At 48.5% G+C, this 17,995-nt stretch overlaps 1 protein-coding gene across 3 annotated transcripts in view; it reads right to left on the bottom strand.

The window, feature by feature from the left end:
* Nucleotides 1-209: 209 nt before the first annotated feature.
* The window catches only part of LOC120924401 (receptor-type tyrosine-protein phosphatase S-like), a 162,766-nt gene continuing 144,980 nt past the window's right edge, over nucleotides 210-17,995 (bottom strand). For 2 of the 3 annotated variants that reach the window (XM_040335351.1, XM_040335366.1), the window contains 7 exons: nucleotides 15,939-16,038; nucleotides 14,410-14,489; nucleotides 13,126-13,260; nucleotides 8,814-8,939; nucleotides 8,060-8,217; nucleotides 3,493-3,628; nucleotides 210-635 (listed from right to left, as the gene is read on the bottom strand). In XM_040335351.1, coding sequence (XP_040191285.1) covers nucleotides 561-635; nucleotides 3,493-3,628; nucleotides 8,060-8,217; nucleotides 8,814-8,939; nucleotides 13,126-13,260; nucleotides 14,410-14,489; nucleotides 15,939-16,038 — 810 coding nt within the window. In that variant the 3' untranslated portion in view covers nucleotides 210-560. The remainder of the gene's footprint in view (nucleotides 636-3,492; nucleotides 3,629-8,059; nucleotides 8,218-8,813; nucleotides 8,940-13,125; nucleotides 13,261-14,409; nucleotides 14,490-15,938; nucleotides 16,039-17,995) is intronic. The other variant, XM_040335357.1, reaches the window with a different exon arrangement.

Here is a 17,995-nt window from a genome sequence, read left to right as displayed (position 1 = left end):
TGTGAAGGCATAAGGAGGCTTATGTCTGTCACATCCTAGACTGCATTCGGTGTAACGAGGTTCCTGAATCAGGAGCACTCGTTACACCGGAGCAAGTAAGCACTTGCGCCGCGCAACTATGGTTGCGCGGGCGCAAGTGCTTCTTGAATCTGGGCCATAGTGTTTCTGAGAAATTTTCGAGCAAAAAAAATGACGATTTTTGCATATAGGAGAGGAGTGCCAAAATAGGCCCCCCGGTATGGAAGTGGTTATAGAGTCTACCGTCATCATCGGACTCTTGTTACCCAACAGAGGGGCACTAATGATCAGCTATAGAAATGTAGACACTCTTTTTCATGACCACCCCCCATTGAGTTTCCTGTTGCCCACCCTAATGGGTTCCTGTCATCCATTCTGAAGACCCTGTGCGGTAGGATAGGCAATCTGCGCACCTATGGCCATAATCGGAAATGTTGGTGGTCCTGGTTCCTGTGTGTCCCAGTCCTGGATCAAGTCGCTCCATTCATAGCATTCATATATGGCCTGTCACTGGAAGGCTGCATCTCGATTATTTTTTTCTTTTATTTGAAGTTCCCGTACGTTTCAAATGAATCCAGATAACTCTGAGCCAACGTGTAGCAGAAGGAGTACTGTTCCTGCAGAGACAGAGATGGACATTGCAGAAATGTAAGCAGGGATTTAATATATCATATAAGTCAATTGATACTTGCAAGTATCCCATAAAAAATAAAAAAATGCCCTGTGTCTCTTAACCGCTTAAGGACCGCGGCACGCAGGTTTACGTAGACAGAATGGCCACAGCTGGGCAAATGGGCTTATATATATACGTCCCCTTTAACCACTTAAGACCCGGACCTTTACGCAGCTAAAGGACCAGACCCCTTTTTGCGATTCGGCACTGCGTCGCTTTAACTGACAATTGCGTGGTCGTGCGACGCGGCTCCCAAACAAAATTGGCGTTCTTTTTTTCCCCACAAATAGAGCTTTCTTTTGGTGGTATTTGATCACCTCTGCGGTTTTTATTTTGTGTGCTATAAACATAAATAGAGCGACAGTTTTGAAAAAAATGCAATATTTTTTACTTGTTGCTATAATAAATATCCCCCAAAAATATATAAAAATAACTATTTTTTTCCTCAGTTTAGGCCGATACGTATTCTTCTACCTATTTTTGGTAAAAAAAAAATCACAATAAGCGTTTATCGGTTGGTTTGCGCAAAATTTATAGCGTTTACAAAATAGGGGATAGTTTTATTGCATTTTTATCATTTTTTTTTTTTACTACTAATGGCGGCGATCAGCGTTTTTTTTTTCGTGACTGCGACATTATGGCGGACACTTCGGACAATTTTGACACATTTTTGGGACCATTCTCATTTTCACAGCAAAAAATGCATTAAAAATGCATTGTTTACTGTGAAAATGACAATTGCAGTTTGGGAGTTAACCACAAGGGGGCACTGATGGGGTTAAGTGTGACCTCAAGTGTGTTTACAACTGTAGGGGGGTGTGGCTGTAGGTGTGACGTCATTGATTGTGATTCCGTATAAAAGGGAACACACAATCGATGACGGTGCCACAGTGAAGAACGGGGAAGCTGTGTTTACACACGGCTCTCCCCGTTCTTCAGCTCCAGGGAGCGATCGCGGGACTCCAGTGGCGATCGGGTCCCGCGGCCGTGGTCACAGAGCTTCGGACCAGGTCACGGGCGTGCGTCCGCGACCCACGGCTGGGCAATTAAAGAGGACGTACCTCAACGTGCTTGTGCCCAGCCGTGCCATTCTGCCGACGTATATGTGCAGGAGGCGGTCCTTAAGTGGTTAACCGCGTAAGGACCGCCGCACGCAGGTTTTTTACGTCAACAGAATGGCCACAGCTGGGCAAATGGGCATATATATATATGTATATACGTCCCCATTAATTTGCCAGCTGTGTGTTCGCCGCCCGCCGCCGCTCTCGCGACCCTGTCGTGAGCTCCGTGACCATGCCCGCGGACTCAATGTGCGCCGGTGTCCCCGCGATCGGGTCACAGAGCTGAAGAACGGGGAAATGTCAGTGTAAACACAACAACAACTTCCCCCCCGTTCTTCCTAGTGACATGTCACTGATCGTCTGTTCCCTCTCATCGGGAACAGCGGTCAGTGATGTGTCACGGCAAGCCACGCCCCCTAACAGCCACGCCCCCTAACAGTTAGAAGCACTTCCTAGGTCACACTTAACCCCTTCAGTGCCCACTACCGGTTAACCCCCTTCACTGCCAGTGTCGTGTTTACAGTAATAAGTGCATTTTTTTAATAGCATGGGGTTGAAGTGCAGGCCAGTCAAGTTCTTCCACCCCAAACTCGCTCATCCATGTCTTTATAGACCTTGCTTTGTGCACTGGTCCAAATAATTTGGTGGAGGGGGAATTATGGTGTGGGGGGGAGGGGGGATTATGGTGTGGGGTTGTTTTTCAGGGGTTGGGATTGGTCTCTTAGTTCCAGTGAAGGAAACTCTTAATGCGTCAGCATACCAAGACATTTTGGACAATTTCATGCTCCCAACTTTGTGGGAAGAGTTTGGGGACGGCCCCTTCCTGTTCCAACATGACTGCGCACCAGTGGGGGTGCGGGGTTATTTTTCAAAGGTTGGGCTTGGCCCCCCTCCATAAAGACATATAGCTAGATTCAGGTAGCTGTGTGTATCTTTGCGGCGGCGTAGCGTATCGTATTTACGCTACGCCGCCGTAAGTAAGTGAGGCAAGTGCTGTATTCACAAAGCACTTGCCTCCTAAGTTACGGCGGCGTAGCGTAAATGGGGCCGGCGTAAGCGCGCCTAATTCAAATGAGGATGAGGGGGGCGTGTTTTAAGTAAATGATTCGTGACCTGACGTGATTGACGTTTTTTAAGAACGGCGCATGCGCCGTCCATGTACATATCCCAGTGTGCATTGCTCCAAAGTACGCCGCAAGGACGTATTGGTTTTGACGTGAACGTAAATTACTTCCAGCCCCATTCACGGACGACTTACGCAAACGACGTAAAAATTTCAAATTTTGACGCGGGAATGACGGCCATACTTAACATTGACTACGCCACCTAGGGGGCAGCTTTATCTTTACGCCCGCGTACCTCTTACGGAAAAGGCGTATCTTTACTGCGACGGGCAAGCGTACGTTCGTGAATCGGCGTATCTAGTCAGTTGCATATTCTACGCCGAACTCAACGGAAGCGCCACCTAGCGGGCAGCGTAAATATTACACCCTAAGATACGACGGCGTAGGAGACTTACGCCGCTCGTATCTTAGCCTAATTTAAGCGTATCTGGTTTCCAGAATACGCTTAAATTTAGGACGGCGCAGATTCAGAGTTACGTCGGCGTATCTACTGATACGCCGGCGTAAACCTTTCTGAATCTAGCTAATAGATGAGCGAGCTTGGGGCGGAGGAACTTGACTTGACTAAATGCATCTTTACAGCAGCATGTGCGCAGTGTGTATGTATACATCCTACCACAGTAGGGATGAATTGGCAGCGTCTTCTCCGGAGTGACCGCACGGTCTGCGATACATCCAAACATCCCTCACTGCGGATCTGGTCACAGGTTATGACTCCGGCACAGAACAGACCCGACCGGCCGGCCCCATCACTACAGAGAGAATGACATATGATTGTTCCACATTCCTACACATCAATACTCCACTGAGATGGGGAAAATGGTTCAAATACTTTATTGCATATTTAAAAAAAAAAAAAATTAATATCAAGTAGCGTATATACTCGAGTATAAGCCGAACTTTTCAGCACATTTTTTTGTGTGCTGAAAATGCCCCCCTCGGCTTATACTCGAGACACCTTTTTGCGCCTGATCTCCCGGACTTTGGGGACCCCAAACTTGGCACACATGCAGCCCCACTCTTCCTCTACAAGTTTGTTGTCCGGGGGACCTACGGCCGGGGAGCACCAATTTTTCAAAGCCGGGCACCCCTTCCATAGACTCCCATGTTAAACGGTAATTTCTCTGGTGATTTTGACGACCAGGCACCTGTCGGTGGTAGGTTCTCTGGACCCGGAACTTGGCACACATATAGCCCCATTTCTCCTCTATAAGTGTGCTAAGTTTGTTGTCTGGGGTACCTATGGCTGGGGAGCACCGATTTTTTTAAAACCGGGCACCCCTTCCATAGACTCCTATGTTAAACGGTCATTTCTCTGGTGATTTTGGCGACCAGGTACCGACTGGGTGTAGGTCCCCTGGATCCGGAACTTGGCACACATGTAGCCCCATTTCTCCTATATAAGTGTGCAAAGTTTGTTGTCTGGAGGACCTAGGGCTGGGGAGCACCGATTTTTTAAATCCAGGCACCCCTTCCATAGACTCCCATGTTAAATGTCAGTCTAGTCATGGACACAGTGAGGCATGGGCACAGTGAGGCATGGGCACAGTGAGGCATGGACACAGTGAGGCATGGACACAGTGAGGCATGGGCACAGTGAGGCATGGGCACAGTGAGGCATGGGCACAGTGAAGCATTGACACAGTGAGGCATGGACACAGTGAGGCATGGGCACAGTGAGGCATGGGCACAGTGAGGCAAAGTGAGGCATGCAGATGGACACCCTAGGCTTATACTCGAGTCAATACGTTTTCACCGTTCTTTGTGGTAAAATTAGGTGCCTCGGCTTATATTCGGGTCGGATTATACTCGAGTATATACGGTACTTACAATTAGTTTAATAAGTTTACATTTTCACTCTTCAAATCTTAAATCTTGTTTGATTGTACAGAATAAATGCAGCTTACACATCAAGCACTAACAAGAAAATTCAAAGTATATCTAAACCCAAAAACAAAAATGTAAAACATTGCAGCTTACCAATCCATAGATATAGTGGCTGCATTTGTTTTTCTTTTTTCAGAAATTTTTATAGAGTAATCTTGTAAAACACATACTTCCTGTCCCTATGGTGACAATGTTCACTCCTCCACTGCATTTATGGAGGGAGCTAAGGCTGCACTTGCCGGCCGCCGCACGAACATTTATGTCGGCAGAATGGCACGGCTGCGCAAAGGGACATACCTGTGCGCCCCTACCACAAGCTACCTTTCCCCGCTCCAAGGAAAGGGAGCCTTGACTGTTGGATGCTTGGCAACTAAGCGGGGCTTCAACCTAATCAGTGAGTCGGAGTGGTTTACTTTGGGATTGGATATAATGGAACAAGGTGACCGGGTGGAGCCGGAACTCTAGAAATGGCTACGCGGAGGTACGTCCCACTACTTTCAAGAGAATTTGACATCACAAGAGTTGTGTTGTAGCTCAGGTTCGCACCATAGCGTTGTTCAGCTGGTAGAATATTCTACCGAAAATACTTACCGCACTCAATATCTACTTACGTCCTCTCCCCTCCCCCCTCCCTTCTCCCCCTCTCTTGACTTTCTTTTCTTCAACTGTCCCCATCAGAGTCCCCCCTACACCAAATGTCCTCATTAGATTACCCCTGTACATCACTTGTCCCAATACGATTTCCCATTACATCAGTTGTCCTCATTAGAATTCTTCTTAAATCAACTGTCCCCATAAAAATCCCACTTACTTCAGTTGTCCCCACCAAACTGCCTCAGAGATCAGTGGATGCATTCTTAGAGAACCTGGGTGGGGGGTAGGGTGACCACATTTCCAAACTGCCATTCAGGGACACCCCGCCCCCCCTCACCTTCCCCCAAAAAAGATGAGGGGGGCGGGGGTAAATATAGTCTCGGGGTTGATGGGTTATTTGGCAGCTGACTGTGCCACTTGCCATCAGATGCAGTGCTGCTTGCCACCCATAACTGGCCGCCAGCTGCAGTGTTGCTGTCACTCCCTCTGCATGAGCCACGTGCGTAGAAGGAAAGGAGTGACGTCACTATCTGGAGAGTGAAGATCACACCAGTCCCTGCTGCTTGCCGCTAGGTGCGGGAGAAGGAGGAGGTGCCGAGGTGGGTGGGGACAGCAGTGCTGCACTAGACGTAGGCCTCGCTCCCGGCCTCACTGTGTGAGAGTAAATTGTCACTGGTTGCAAGATGCCAGGCAGCGCTGGCCCTAGCAACCAGTTCCAGAAATGTAGTTGATAGTTAGTAGGGGGTGACTGTGTCCTCTATTTTATTCTGGGACACTGTATTGTCCCGGAATGAAGGTGCCCGGGACCCGGGACAGACATGTCAATTGCGGGACAGTCCCGGGCAATCCGGGACACCTGGGCACCCTAGTGGGGGGCACAACTAAAATCTGGGGGGGACACAGCTCAGCCCAGCACCCCACTAGATCCAGGCCTGGGACTTAAGCCCAGTGAGCTGACCCATTAACCTTCTCTCACCCTCTGCCCTCCCTCACTAACCACTAATCTCCCCTCACAGCACTTCCCTACTGCCCCCCTTACCCATACCTCCCAACTGGCATGGATTGTGTGGGACTTTCCCACAATGACCACACTTTCCCGCAAGCAATGATATTTTCCAGCATAATTTCAGTGAAGAGGAGGAAGAGGATGTCTGAGGAAGAGTCCCCCATAAGTAACGTCAGAATATTTTTCCGGCCTCCTGCGGTAGCATCAACACCCCCCACCCCCGCTCGACAACTATAATGACAGATAACAAATGGCCCTTCTCCCCAAGTGTCCCGCAGTACCATGTTGAAATGTTGAGAGGTATGCCCTTACCCCTCTGTCCAATCGCCTAGCTATGTCTTCCCTTTTCTCCTTCATGCTGTCCTGTTTCCTGCCCTGGTTTCAATATGGCCAAGATGGACACTTCCACTTCCATTTATGGGATCATGAAGGCATCAACTGGGAAGCTCCAATAACCATAAAAACAGCCTATGCTTCTCAAGTCCTGCTTATATAAGCTCAGCACACTTTAATGGTGTGCTTGGTTTTAACGTAACTTTATTCTTTCATTAGTTATTTACAAGTTTCTCTTTGTTTACAGCCATTGACATGTCGCCGAGGTTAACAGGTGCGGAGCGGATAGAAATTGTGTTGATGTCTGGTGAACGCAGTAACCGGGTCATTGCAGCAGATTTCAATGCAAGACAAACTACGAGACCACCCATCTCCCATGCTACAGTTAGCAAACTGCTTGCTAAAGTTTCGTCAAACTGGTTCAGTGTTGGATTTGCCAAAATGTGGACGCATGAAATCTGTCACTAATGAACAAACATCCGTGGCTGTCCTAGCTTCATTCAGCAAGAGCCCACAGCGTAGCACTCGCCGCATGTCACTGGAGAGCACATTGAACACATTTTATAAGTGGTCAGAAACTTGTAAATAACTCATGAAAGAATAAAGTTACGTTAAAACCAAGCACGCCGTTGTTTTTCTTGTGAAATTCCCAATAAGTTTGATGTGTCCCATGACCCTCTTCCTATTGAAAAAACAAAAGTTGGATTCAAAATGGCCGACTTCAAAATGGCCGCCATGGTCACCACCCATCTTGAAAAGTTTCCCCCCTCACATATACTAATCTGCCACAAACAGTAAGTTAATATCACCAACCATTCCAACCATTCCCATTTTATTAAGGTGTATCCATAAAAAAAGGCCCACCCTGTACATCTAGATGAGAGGTGCTGACTGCCAAGGGGTGAGTCATCCATCCCTGTCTGTGACTGAAGTCTCCCCCCCTTCTCTGTCCTGCTTCTGAGTAAGTAAACTAAGGTAAATCAGGGTTCTCAGAGCACCCCTTACATCAGAGTTCCCCTTTACACCAGAGGCCACAGTGTTGCCCCTTACATCAGAGTCCTCAATGTTCCCCCTTAAATCAGGGTTCACAGAGCATCCCTTATGTTAGAGTCCCCAGAGTTTTCCATTACTGCAGAGTCTGCCCCCCCCCCTTTACAGTGTAAGGAAACTCTGATGTAAAAGGGGAACTCTGTGGACTCTGATGTAAAGACTCTTGTGCTTAACTTCAAAATATATGCATAGCTTATATATATATAAATATAAAAAATTCTGTGCACCGCTAAAGTGTACGGGTTTGACTTGAAGAAAAGGTGGCAACCCTAATCCGGTGTTGGCCAGGTGCCATGAGAAATGCTTAACTTACCAGCAGGTGACCAAGATGTGACTGTCTGATGTCTGCTGTTGGCACTTCTCTGCTTCTCCAACCAGGCCGATGAGAACTGTAGGATTTTCTGGCACAGATCGGTCCAATGGCCATGAGTCCAACTGGAATAGTCTCACCTCCAGGCTGCTATCAGACTGCTGGAAACAACAATTTCCATCAGAAAAAAAATGTATAAGTTGACCTTCCTGTGAAATGGATGTACAGTGGAACCTCGAATTACGAGCATTGTCCGTTCCAGGAGAACGCTCGAAAATCCAAAGTACTTGCATATCGAAATGAGTTTCCCAATAGAAGTCAATGGAAAAAGAAAATAATTTGTTCCGCATTGACTTCAATGGCATGCAAAACCGCATGCGGCCAGAGGTTGGGGGGCCCGGAGAGCCTCAGGAACACACGAAAAGGCCCGAGGACAGCTCGGCTGACCTTGGCAAACATCAAAAAGGCTCGGGAACGGCGTATTTCCGAGTCTTTCCAATCATTTTCAAATGGCTCCGATTGGTGCCGTTTGGCGCGGCTCCCGCGCCCATCCACCTCAGGCCAAACACGGTACTGCACACCGCTTTGGCTTGAATCCTGCTCGTTTCGCAAGACGAGTTAGGATTTAAAAAAATACAGCTCTCGTATTGCGAAAACGCTCGTTAACCGCATTACTTGCAATCCGAGGTTCCACTGTACATTTATAGTAGAAAAACTAGCCCATTGGCTGCCTCTGTTTGCCCCCACTTGTTCTCACCCCTTTGCTCCTCCTCAGGTTGAGCGTTAAGGTCGTGTAGCCATGTCCTTGATTCTTCGCCATCGTCTTGACTTTGAAGGCACCATAGCAGGTCTCTCCTTTCTCCGGCCAGAACCTGGCACCGTTCTGTATGGAGAAAAATGGTTTAAAACATTATTTTCACTTCACTGCTGAATACACCTACCAAAGCTCTTATACAGACACTCAGGCCGCGTACACACGACTGGTTTTCTCAGCAGAATTCAGCAAGAAACTTGATGGGAGACGTATTCTGCTCAGAAAACCGGTCGTGTGTACACTTTTCGCCGAGAAACCCGTCGGGAAACTCGTCGAGCCAAAAATAGAGCATGTTCTCTATTTCCTCGTTGGGCAATGGGAACATTTGGCTCAACAAGTTTTTTGACAGCCGAACAAGGAACTCGACGGGGAAAACGTTGTGTTTTGCCCCGTCGAGTTTCTCGGCCGTGTGTATGCGGCCTCAGTCAGTCTTGCAATTCACTCTACCATGCTCCATAGCCAGGAGGGGGACACCACTGCTACCTGCAGCATCACTTGTTGGTCCATTGCACTGTACAAAACAGCGTGACTACAACACTGACATCTTTGCTAAATTTCCCCTTGGACCTACATTTTTTATTTTCATCTTTTTTTATAAAGAAGATGTAGCAGGCAGAGTCAGAATACCCTGCTTTAGTTTTAGGAGTGAGCTGCCAATGTGGATTCGAGCAGAGTCGGGACTCACCAAACACCACCTATAATTTATCCCCAGTGACATCAACTTGGATAGAGAGGAGAATTACTATATACAATGATTACCCACTTAAGACCCGGACCTTTAGGCAGCTAAGGGACACGGCCAGGTTTTGCGATTCGCCACTGCGTCGCTTTAACAGACAATTGCGCGGTCGTACAACGTGGTTTCCAAACACAATTGGCGTCCTTTTTTTCCCACAAATAGAGCTTTCTTTTGGTGGTATTTGATCACCTCTGCGGTTTTTGTAGTTTTTGCGCTATAAACAAAAATAGAGCGACAATTTTGAAAAAAATTGCAATATTTTTTACTTTTTGCTATAATAAATATCCCCAAAAATATATAAAAAAAACATATTTTTTTCCTCAGTTTAGGCCGATACGTATTCTTCTACATATTTTTCGTAAAAAAAAAATCGCAAAAAGCGTTTATTGATTGGTTTGCACAAAAGTTATAGCGTTTACAAAATAGGGGGTAAGTTTTATGGCATTTTTATTAATATTTTTTTTTACTAGTAATGGCGGCGATCAGCAATTTTTTTCGGTACTGCGACATTATGGCGGACACTTGACACATTTTTGGGACCATTGGCATTTTTATAGCGATCAGTGCTATAAAAATGCATTGGATTACTATAAAAATACCACTGGCAGGGAAGGGGTTAACACTAGGGGGCGGGGAAGGGGTTAAGTATGTTCCCTGGGTGTGTTCTAACTGTAGCGGGGGGTGGGACTCACTAGGGGAAATGACTGATCACTGTTCATACATTGTATGAACAGACGGTCAGGCATATCTTCCCTGACAGGACTGGGAGCTGTGTGTTTACACACACAGCTCCCGGTCCCCGCTCTGTAACGAGCGATCGCGGGTGCCCGGCGGTGATCGCGACCGCCGGGCACTCGCGGGGAGTCAGAAGCGAGCAGGGGGCACGTGCGCGCCCCTAGTGGCCGCTTCGAGAGCCGACGTTATACTACGGGTTCTCGCGCAGGAGAGCCGACCTGCCACCGTAGAACTGCGGCGGCTGGTCGGCATGTAGTTAAGGAACCTATAGCAACCTCTGGAGGAACCCTAAGCTTCCATGGAACCCTGGTTGAGAAACCCTGTTCTACAGCGAGGTACAGTATACAGTATAAGAGTCTGGGTCAAACTGATAAGCTGTTCCAAAATAACAGAAATTAATGTCTCTTGTAGTTGATGATGTGCTACTCTGTTATGACGATTACTAGCTAAGCCGTGACTTTTCAACCTCTTGCACTTAAAGTGGTCTTAAAAGATAATTTTTGTTTGGTCTTAAAATAAAAAAGATGTTAAACTTGCCTGCTCTTTGCAGCGATATTTCACAGAACCTTCTCTTTGGCAGTGCCAACCTTCTCAAAGCAAATACCCCTTTGCACACTGGTGCTGACTAGTATTCCAAAGGATGCTGTGCAACGGCCCAATGTCCTCCTTATCAACCTGTGACGTTATTGGTCATTAGGATGCTGGCGGCTAGAAGGTTGTAATGGTGCGCAATGAAAACTTGTGGCTTTGTAACTTAAAGGCGGTTGTGATCCACCCGTTGGCTTGTACAGTGGAACCTCGGATTACGAGCATAATCCGTTCCAGGAGAACGCTTGTAATCCAAAGTACTCACATATCAAAGCGAGTTTCCCCATTGAAGTCAATGGAAATAATTTGTTCCGCATTGACTTCAATGGCATGCAATACCACATGCGGGCAGAGGCGGGGGCACCGGAGAGCCTCGGAAGTGGCTGGAAAGGTCCTAGGACGTCAGCTGAGCTGTCCTCAGGTCTTTCCATGCATTTCCGATCGGCACCGTTCGGCTCCGGCGCTCCCTCACCTCAGGCCAAACACGGTACTGTGAGTGAGTGAGTAACTTGTATAGCGCTGCAAATGCGAACTAAATCGCTTCAAGGCGCTTATTTCCATCCAGTGTCGTCCTGATCCTTCAGAAGAGGTGGGTCTTAAGTGTTTTCCTGAAGGCCCGATGGTTTTCCTCCAGACTGCACACCGCTTTGGTTTGAAAAGCATCTAAAAAAAACAAAAAACCCCTTTGGAAATTGGGACTTTGACGGGCAACCAGGCTCCGAGCATCCCGTGAAGCCGCACATCAATGCAGACCCGCTGGTAATGAAATGAATGGCAATCTCAGAGTGGGCTCCGGGCCCGGTCATGCCCCCAATGTGTTTCGCTCCGCCCCTCAGAGCGTAATCATTAGAGGGGCGGAGCGAAACAGTTTGGAGTCTTGGCCTGGCAGGAGCCCATACTGAGACATTTTCAGCATTCCTATATTCATTTCATTACCAGCGGGTCTGCATTGATGTGCGGCTTCATAGGATTTATCCAACCACTTTAACCACTTCAGCCTCTGAGGATTTGGCTGCCCAATGACCAGGCCATTTTTTGCGATTCTGCACTGCGTCGCTTTAACTGACAATTGCGCGGTCGTGCGACGTTGTAACCAAACATAATTGGCGTCCTTTTTTTCCCACAAATAGAGCTTTCTTTTGGTGGTATTTGATCACCTCTGCAGTTTTTATTTTTTGTGCTATAAACAAAAATAGAAGCGACAATTTTGAAAAAAAATGCAATATTTTTTACTTTTTGCTATAATAAATATCCCCCAAAAATATATTAAAAAAACATTTTCTTCCCTCAGTTTAGGACGATACGTATTCTTCTACATATTTTTGGTTAAAAAAAAAAAACGCAATAAGCGTATATTGATTGGTTTGCGCAAAAGTTATAGCGTCTACAAAAAAGGGGATAGTTTTATGGCATTTTTATTATTATTATATATTTTTACTAGTAATGGCGGCGATCTGTGATTTTTATCGTTATTGCGATATTGCGGCGGACACATTGGACTCTTTGGACGCTATTTTGCGACCATCGTCATTTATACAGCGATCAGTGCTATAAAAATGCACTGATTACTGTGTAAATAACTCTGGCAGGGAAGGGGTTAACCAATGGGGGGCGAGGAAGGGGTTAAGTGCGTCCTTGGGAGTGATTTTAACTGTGTGGGGGATGGGCTACCAGTGACACGACACTGATCGCTGCTCCTGATGACGGGGAGCAGTAGATCGGTGTCCTGTCACTAGGCAGAACAGGGAAATGCCTTGTTTACAATGGCATCCCCCCGTTTTGCCGCTCCGTGACATGATCGTGGGACACCGGTGGACATCGAGTCCTCGTGTCCCGCAGGCACAGTCACGGACCTTGCGTCGGGCGTGCGTGCGCCCGCTAGGTGGCAGATTCAAAGCAACGTACCTGTACGTTGCTTTGCCTGCCCTTGCTATTCTGCTGACGTATATTTACGTTAGGCAGTCAGCAAGTGGTTAAAAGTTGGCTGAGGAAGCCACCCATCATAGTAATTGGCCTGTGGTACATTGCACAAGGTGGGAAATGGGTAGGGTTGTCATTAGAGAGTTTCCTGTATATCTGGGATCTCTGGGGTATCTCCATGAACGATATCTGATACGATATTTGAAGTGTCACTCGGGAATGTGCTTGAGGCACGCTCGGTCACTTTGAGGATGAACTAATAAAGTTGCTGACCTCCTGCAGGTCCTGCGCTCTCTGCATCATCACCACCGCTGTACACTTGTAGTCCCAGACCAGCGCCCAGAAATCGGCCAGTGTATGCTTCATGGGCAGTTGGGTGACGATCATGGCGTCTTCCTGGCTGTTGGACTGAAAGAGTCATTTTTAATCAAGGTGGAGCTCACTTCTGGATATACAGAACATAGAAAGACATACCGTATATACTCGAGTATAAGCCGAGGCACCTAATTTTACCACAAAAAAATGGGAAAAAGTATTGACTCGAGTATAAGCCTAGGGTGTCCATCTGCATGCCTCACTGTGCCTCACTGTGTCCATGCATGTGCATGCCTCACTGTGCCCATGCTTCACTGTGTCCATGCCTCACTGCGCCCATGTGCATGCCTCAGTGTCCATGCCTCACTGCGCCCATGTGCATGCCTCACTGTGTCCATGCCTCACTGTGCCCATGTGCATGCCTCACTGTGCCCATGCCTCACTGTGCCCATGCCTCACTTTGTCCATGACTAGACTGACGTTTAACATGGGAGTCTATGGAAGGGGTGCCCAGCTTTGAAAAATTCGGTGCTCCCCAGCCATAGGTCCCCCAGACAACAAACTTGGCACACATGTCACACTCTTTCTCTACAAGTGTGCAAAGTTTGTTGTCTGGAGGACCTACATCCGGGCAGCACCGATTTTTCAAAGCCGGGCACCCCTTCCATAGACTCCCATGTTAAACGGTAATTTCTCCTGAGAATTTGGGGACCCGGTACCCTGGACCTAAGACTTGGCACACATGTCACACTCTTTCTCTACAAGTGTGCAAAGTCTTGGGTCCAGGGTACCGGGTCCCCAAATTCACAGGAGAAATGACCGTTTAACATGGGAGTCTATGGAAGGGGTGCCCGGCTTTGAAAAATTGGTGCTCCCTGGCCGTAGGTCCCCCGGGCAACAAACTTTGCACACTTGTAGAGGAAGAGTGTGCCATGTGTGCCAAGTCTTGGGTCCAGGGGACCTATGACCGGCCGGTACCGGGTCCCCAAATTCACAGGAGAAATTACCGTTTAACATGGGAGTCTATGGAAGGGGTGCCCAAAGTTCGGGAGATCAGGCGCAAATAGGTGACTCAAGTATAAGGGGGGCATATTCAGCACAAAAAAATGTGCTGAAAAACTCAGGTTATACTCGAGTATATATGGTATTTGTATTTTTTTTTGCAGGTATATATTTTGCTGGGACTTGGAGGTCTTGTGGCTTTAATATTGTTGAAATAATGTTACCATTGGCTATCCTTACATTAACAAACACAGCGTTGATGTAACCAGGAGCTCCGTGTCTGGTGAGTGCGGAGAGCAGGATGGGACGCCAATGATCACCTGGAGGCATAAAGATAGAACATTAGAAGTAAAAAGACATGACTTTTCAAAGCTAAATAAAACACAAAATTATTATGGGGTTGGGGGGGGGGGGGGCGAGGGGAGGAGTCTATGTATAAAATGTTTGTTGTGCAGGTGTGGCAAAATACACACATTCAGGGAAAAAATGCTGCAATTGCTCTATCATGTGTAATTCCTACATCATCAGTGCCATCTAGTGGCTACAATGCATCAATACATGTTTCTTATTTATGACCTCTAAGGCCCCTTTCACCAGTGGCGGCTGGTGCTCAACATTTTTGGGGGGGGTGCAAACGGAAAAAAAAATTGTAGCCACTGTGCCATCAATTGTCACCACTGTGCCATGCCATCAAACGCAGCAACTGTGCCATCAATTGTCACCACTGTGCCATGCCATCAAACGCAGCAACTGTGCCATCAATTGTCACCACTGTTCCATGCCATCAAACGCAGCCACTGTGCCATCAATTCGCACCACTGTGCCATGAATTGTCACCACTGTTCCATGCCATCAAATGCAGCCACTGTGCCATCAATTCGCACCACTGTGCCATGAATTGTCACCACTGTTCCATGCCATCAAACGCAGCCACTGTGCCATCAATTCGCACCACTGTGCCATGAATTGTCACCACTGTTCCATGCCATCAAATACAGTCACTATGATATGCCATCAATTCGCACCACTGTGCCATGCCATCAAACACAGCCACTGTGCCATCAATTGTCGTCACTGTGCCTATTGTCGCCACTGTGCCCATTGTCCCCACTGTGCCCATTGTCCCCACTGTGCCTATTGTCGCCACTGTGCCCATTGTCCCCACTGTGCCTATTGTTGCCACTATGCCCTGTAAAATGCCCCTCCCCCCCCGCCCGGCACTTAACTTTACTGGAGTCAGCCATCCACGTCCTCGACCCTCGACGTCTTCTCCCGCCCTCGATGACGCTTCAGCCAATCAGGTTATCGGTAGCCAGAACCGTCCAACCTGATTGGCTGAGACGCCTGTCAGTCTTATCCAAGGAACGCACCCGCCGTGCGTTCCGAGGATAAGCTTCCAGGGACCCGAGGGCTGTACTCGAAAAGCCTATCAGAGCCGCTGGCTGTGATAGGCACTTCCGTACAGCCAACCAGCTGCCGTTATTCAGGTGGCCGGCACTCTAGGTCCGGCCATCTGAACAGACCAGTGGCAGCAGCGACAATAACATCATGAATCTATGTTGTTAGTCAATGGCGGTGCAGAGCCAGAGGGGGTGGCGCTCCAGCGCCCTCTATGGAGGAACCGCCACTGACTAATTGGGTCTCAAGGAGGAGCTCTTGGTCTTAAAAAATAAAATGCAAAAAAAAAAAAGGAAACAGTTGTATAATGTGGCGTGTTATTCCTGCAGACACATTTTCCGATCGGTTGCCCTTACCCCTGACCGCATTACCTGGTAAGATATCGGGGTTGCGGTTCTTGGTCTGGTGCTCCAGTTTCCTCCCCTCTTTACATGGATAGATCTGATACAATTCGGTGATTTTCTCCAGGGCCTGAAAAAGGGAGAAACCTCCGGGTCAGACATCTGTATAAAAGGCAGTTTAATATTCTCTCCCCCACAATTATTTCATCCCTCATACTGAACTAAAACAGGATCTGTGTAAGAACTCACAATACCGCGCTCCAACCGAATGTAAGAGATTAGGGTTGTCCTGATACCGATACTGAGCATTCCCCCCGAGTACTTGTACTCAGGGAAATGCTCCGATGCTTCACCCGATACCTCCTGGGCATTCAGGGGGGATCCTGAGGTGGGGGGAGTTACAAGGACTGATCTGCCCCCTTTTCAGCTGCTTTAGTGAAAGTTATACAGCAGTGATCGGTGCTTGTAACTCCCCCCAAAGCCGTACAGATCACAGCTGACTGTCCCTGTATCCTCCTCCGTGATGCTCTCCCCCTCCGGGTTCGTGTCCCCCTCTGTGCTGTGTGACCCCCTCCGTGCTGCTCTCCCCCTCCGGGTCCTTGTCCCCCTCCGTGCTGCTGTCCGTGCTCCGTGTCCCCCTCTGTGCTGTGTGTCCCATGCTGTGTGTCCCCCTCGGTGCTGTGTGTCCCCCTCGGTGCTGTGTGTCCCCCTCCGTGCTGTGTGTCCCCCTCTGTGCTGTGTGTCCCCCTCTGTGCTGTGTGTCCCCCTCCGTGCTGCTTCCCATGCTGTGTGTCCCCCTCCGTGCTATGTGTCCCCCTCCGTGCTGCTTCCCATGCTGTGTGTCCCCCTCGGTGCTGTGTGTCCCCCTCGGTGCTGTGTGTCCCCCTCTGTGCTGTGTGTCCCCCTCTGTGCTGTGTGTCCCCCTCTGTGCTGTGTGTCCCCCTCCGTGCTGCTTCCCATGCTGTGTGTCCCCCTCCGTGCTATGTGTCCCCCTCCGTGCTGCTTCCCATGCTGTGTGTCCCCCTCGGTGCTGTGTGTCCCCCTCGGTGCTGTGTGTCCCCCTCGGTGCTGTGTGTCCCCCTCGGTGCTGTGTGTCCCCCTCGGTGCTGTGTGTCCCCCTCTGTGCTGCTTCCCATGCTGTGTGTCCCCCTCCGTGCTGTGTGTCCCCCTCGGTGCTGTGTGTCCCCCTCGGTGCTGTGTGTCCCCCTCGGTGCTGTGTGTCCCCCTCGGTGCTGTGTGTCCCCCTCGGTGCTGTGTGTCCCCCTCGGTGCTGTGTGTCCCCCTCGGTGCTGTGTGTCCCCCTCGGTGCTGTGTGTCCCCCTCCGTGCTGTGTGTCCCCCTCGGTGCTGTGTGTCCCCCTCGGTGCTGTGTGTCCCCCTCGGTGCTGTGTGTCCCCCTCTGTGCTGCTTCCCATGCTGTGTGTCCCCCTCGGTGCTGTGTGTCCCCCTCTGTGCTGCTGTGTTTACGATGCTTCAGTTTATGAATGCAGAGGAGCTTCTCTCCATTCATTTTAGCTGAGGCTGCAGATAAAGGGACTGGAAAATCTGTGTCCTCAGTCCCTTTCTCTGTCTCTAAGGGGAGATGTCAAAAAATTGTAAAAATTCTAAATTGTAAAAAAAAAAAAAAAAAAATACTGACACGTGTGCCACTGTCACATGGCATTAAAAAAAAAGTATCGGTACTTGTACTCTGTCTTAAAAAGGTGGTATCGGGACAACCCTATAAGAGATACATGCCTGAAAACTTGAATAAAGTATTGAGGACGTATCTCCTCCGTGGACAATGTCTTGGACAGTCTTGCCTTGAACATTGTTTCTGATGAACCTTCAACTCTTTGCTCCTCCCATGAACTTCCTATATTAGCCGTGACTTTGAACTTCCTGTTTACCAGATTATAGTGCTCTCCCCAGCCAACATCTATTCCTTGATACTCCTGCTGCTGTTCTTATCTTTGCTACCATTCGTTACTGACCTTTGACTTGTTCCTTGACTACGCTTCTGCTTGATCCCAACCCGCAGCCACTTGTTACCAACCTTTGTATTGTTCCTGGACTATGCTTCTACTTGATCCTAACCTGCAACCACTT

The sequence above is a fragment of the Rana temporaria genome, chromosome 1 (assembly GCF_905171775.1).
Source record: "Rana temporaria chromosome 1, aRanTem1.1, whole genome shotgun sequence".
NCBI classification, from domain to species: Eukaryota; Metazoa; Chordata; class Amphibia; order Anura; family Ranidae; genus Rana; species Rana temporaria.
Note: the sequence above shows the minus strand (reverse complement) of the source record. Positions and strands in the feature narration are given on the sequence as shown.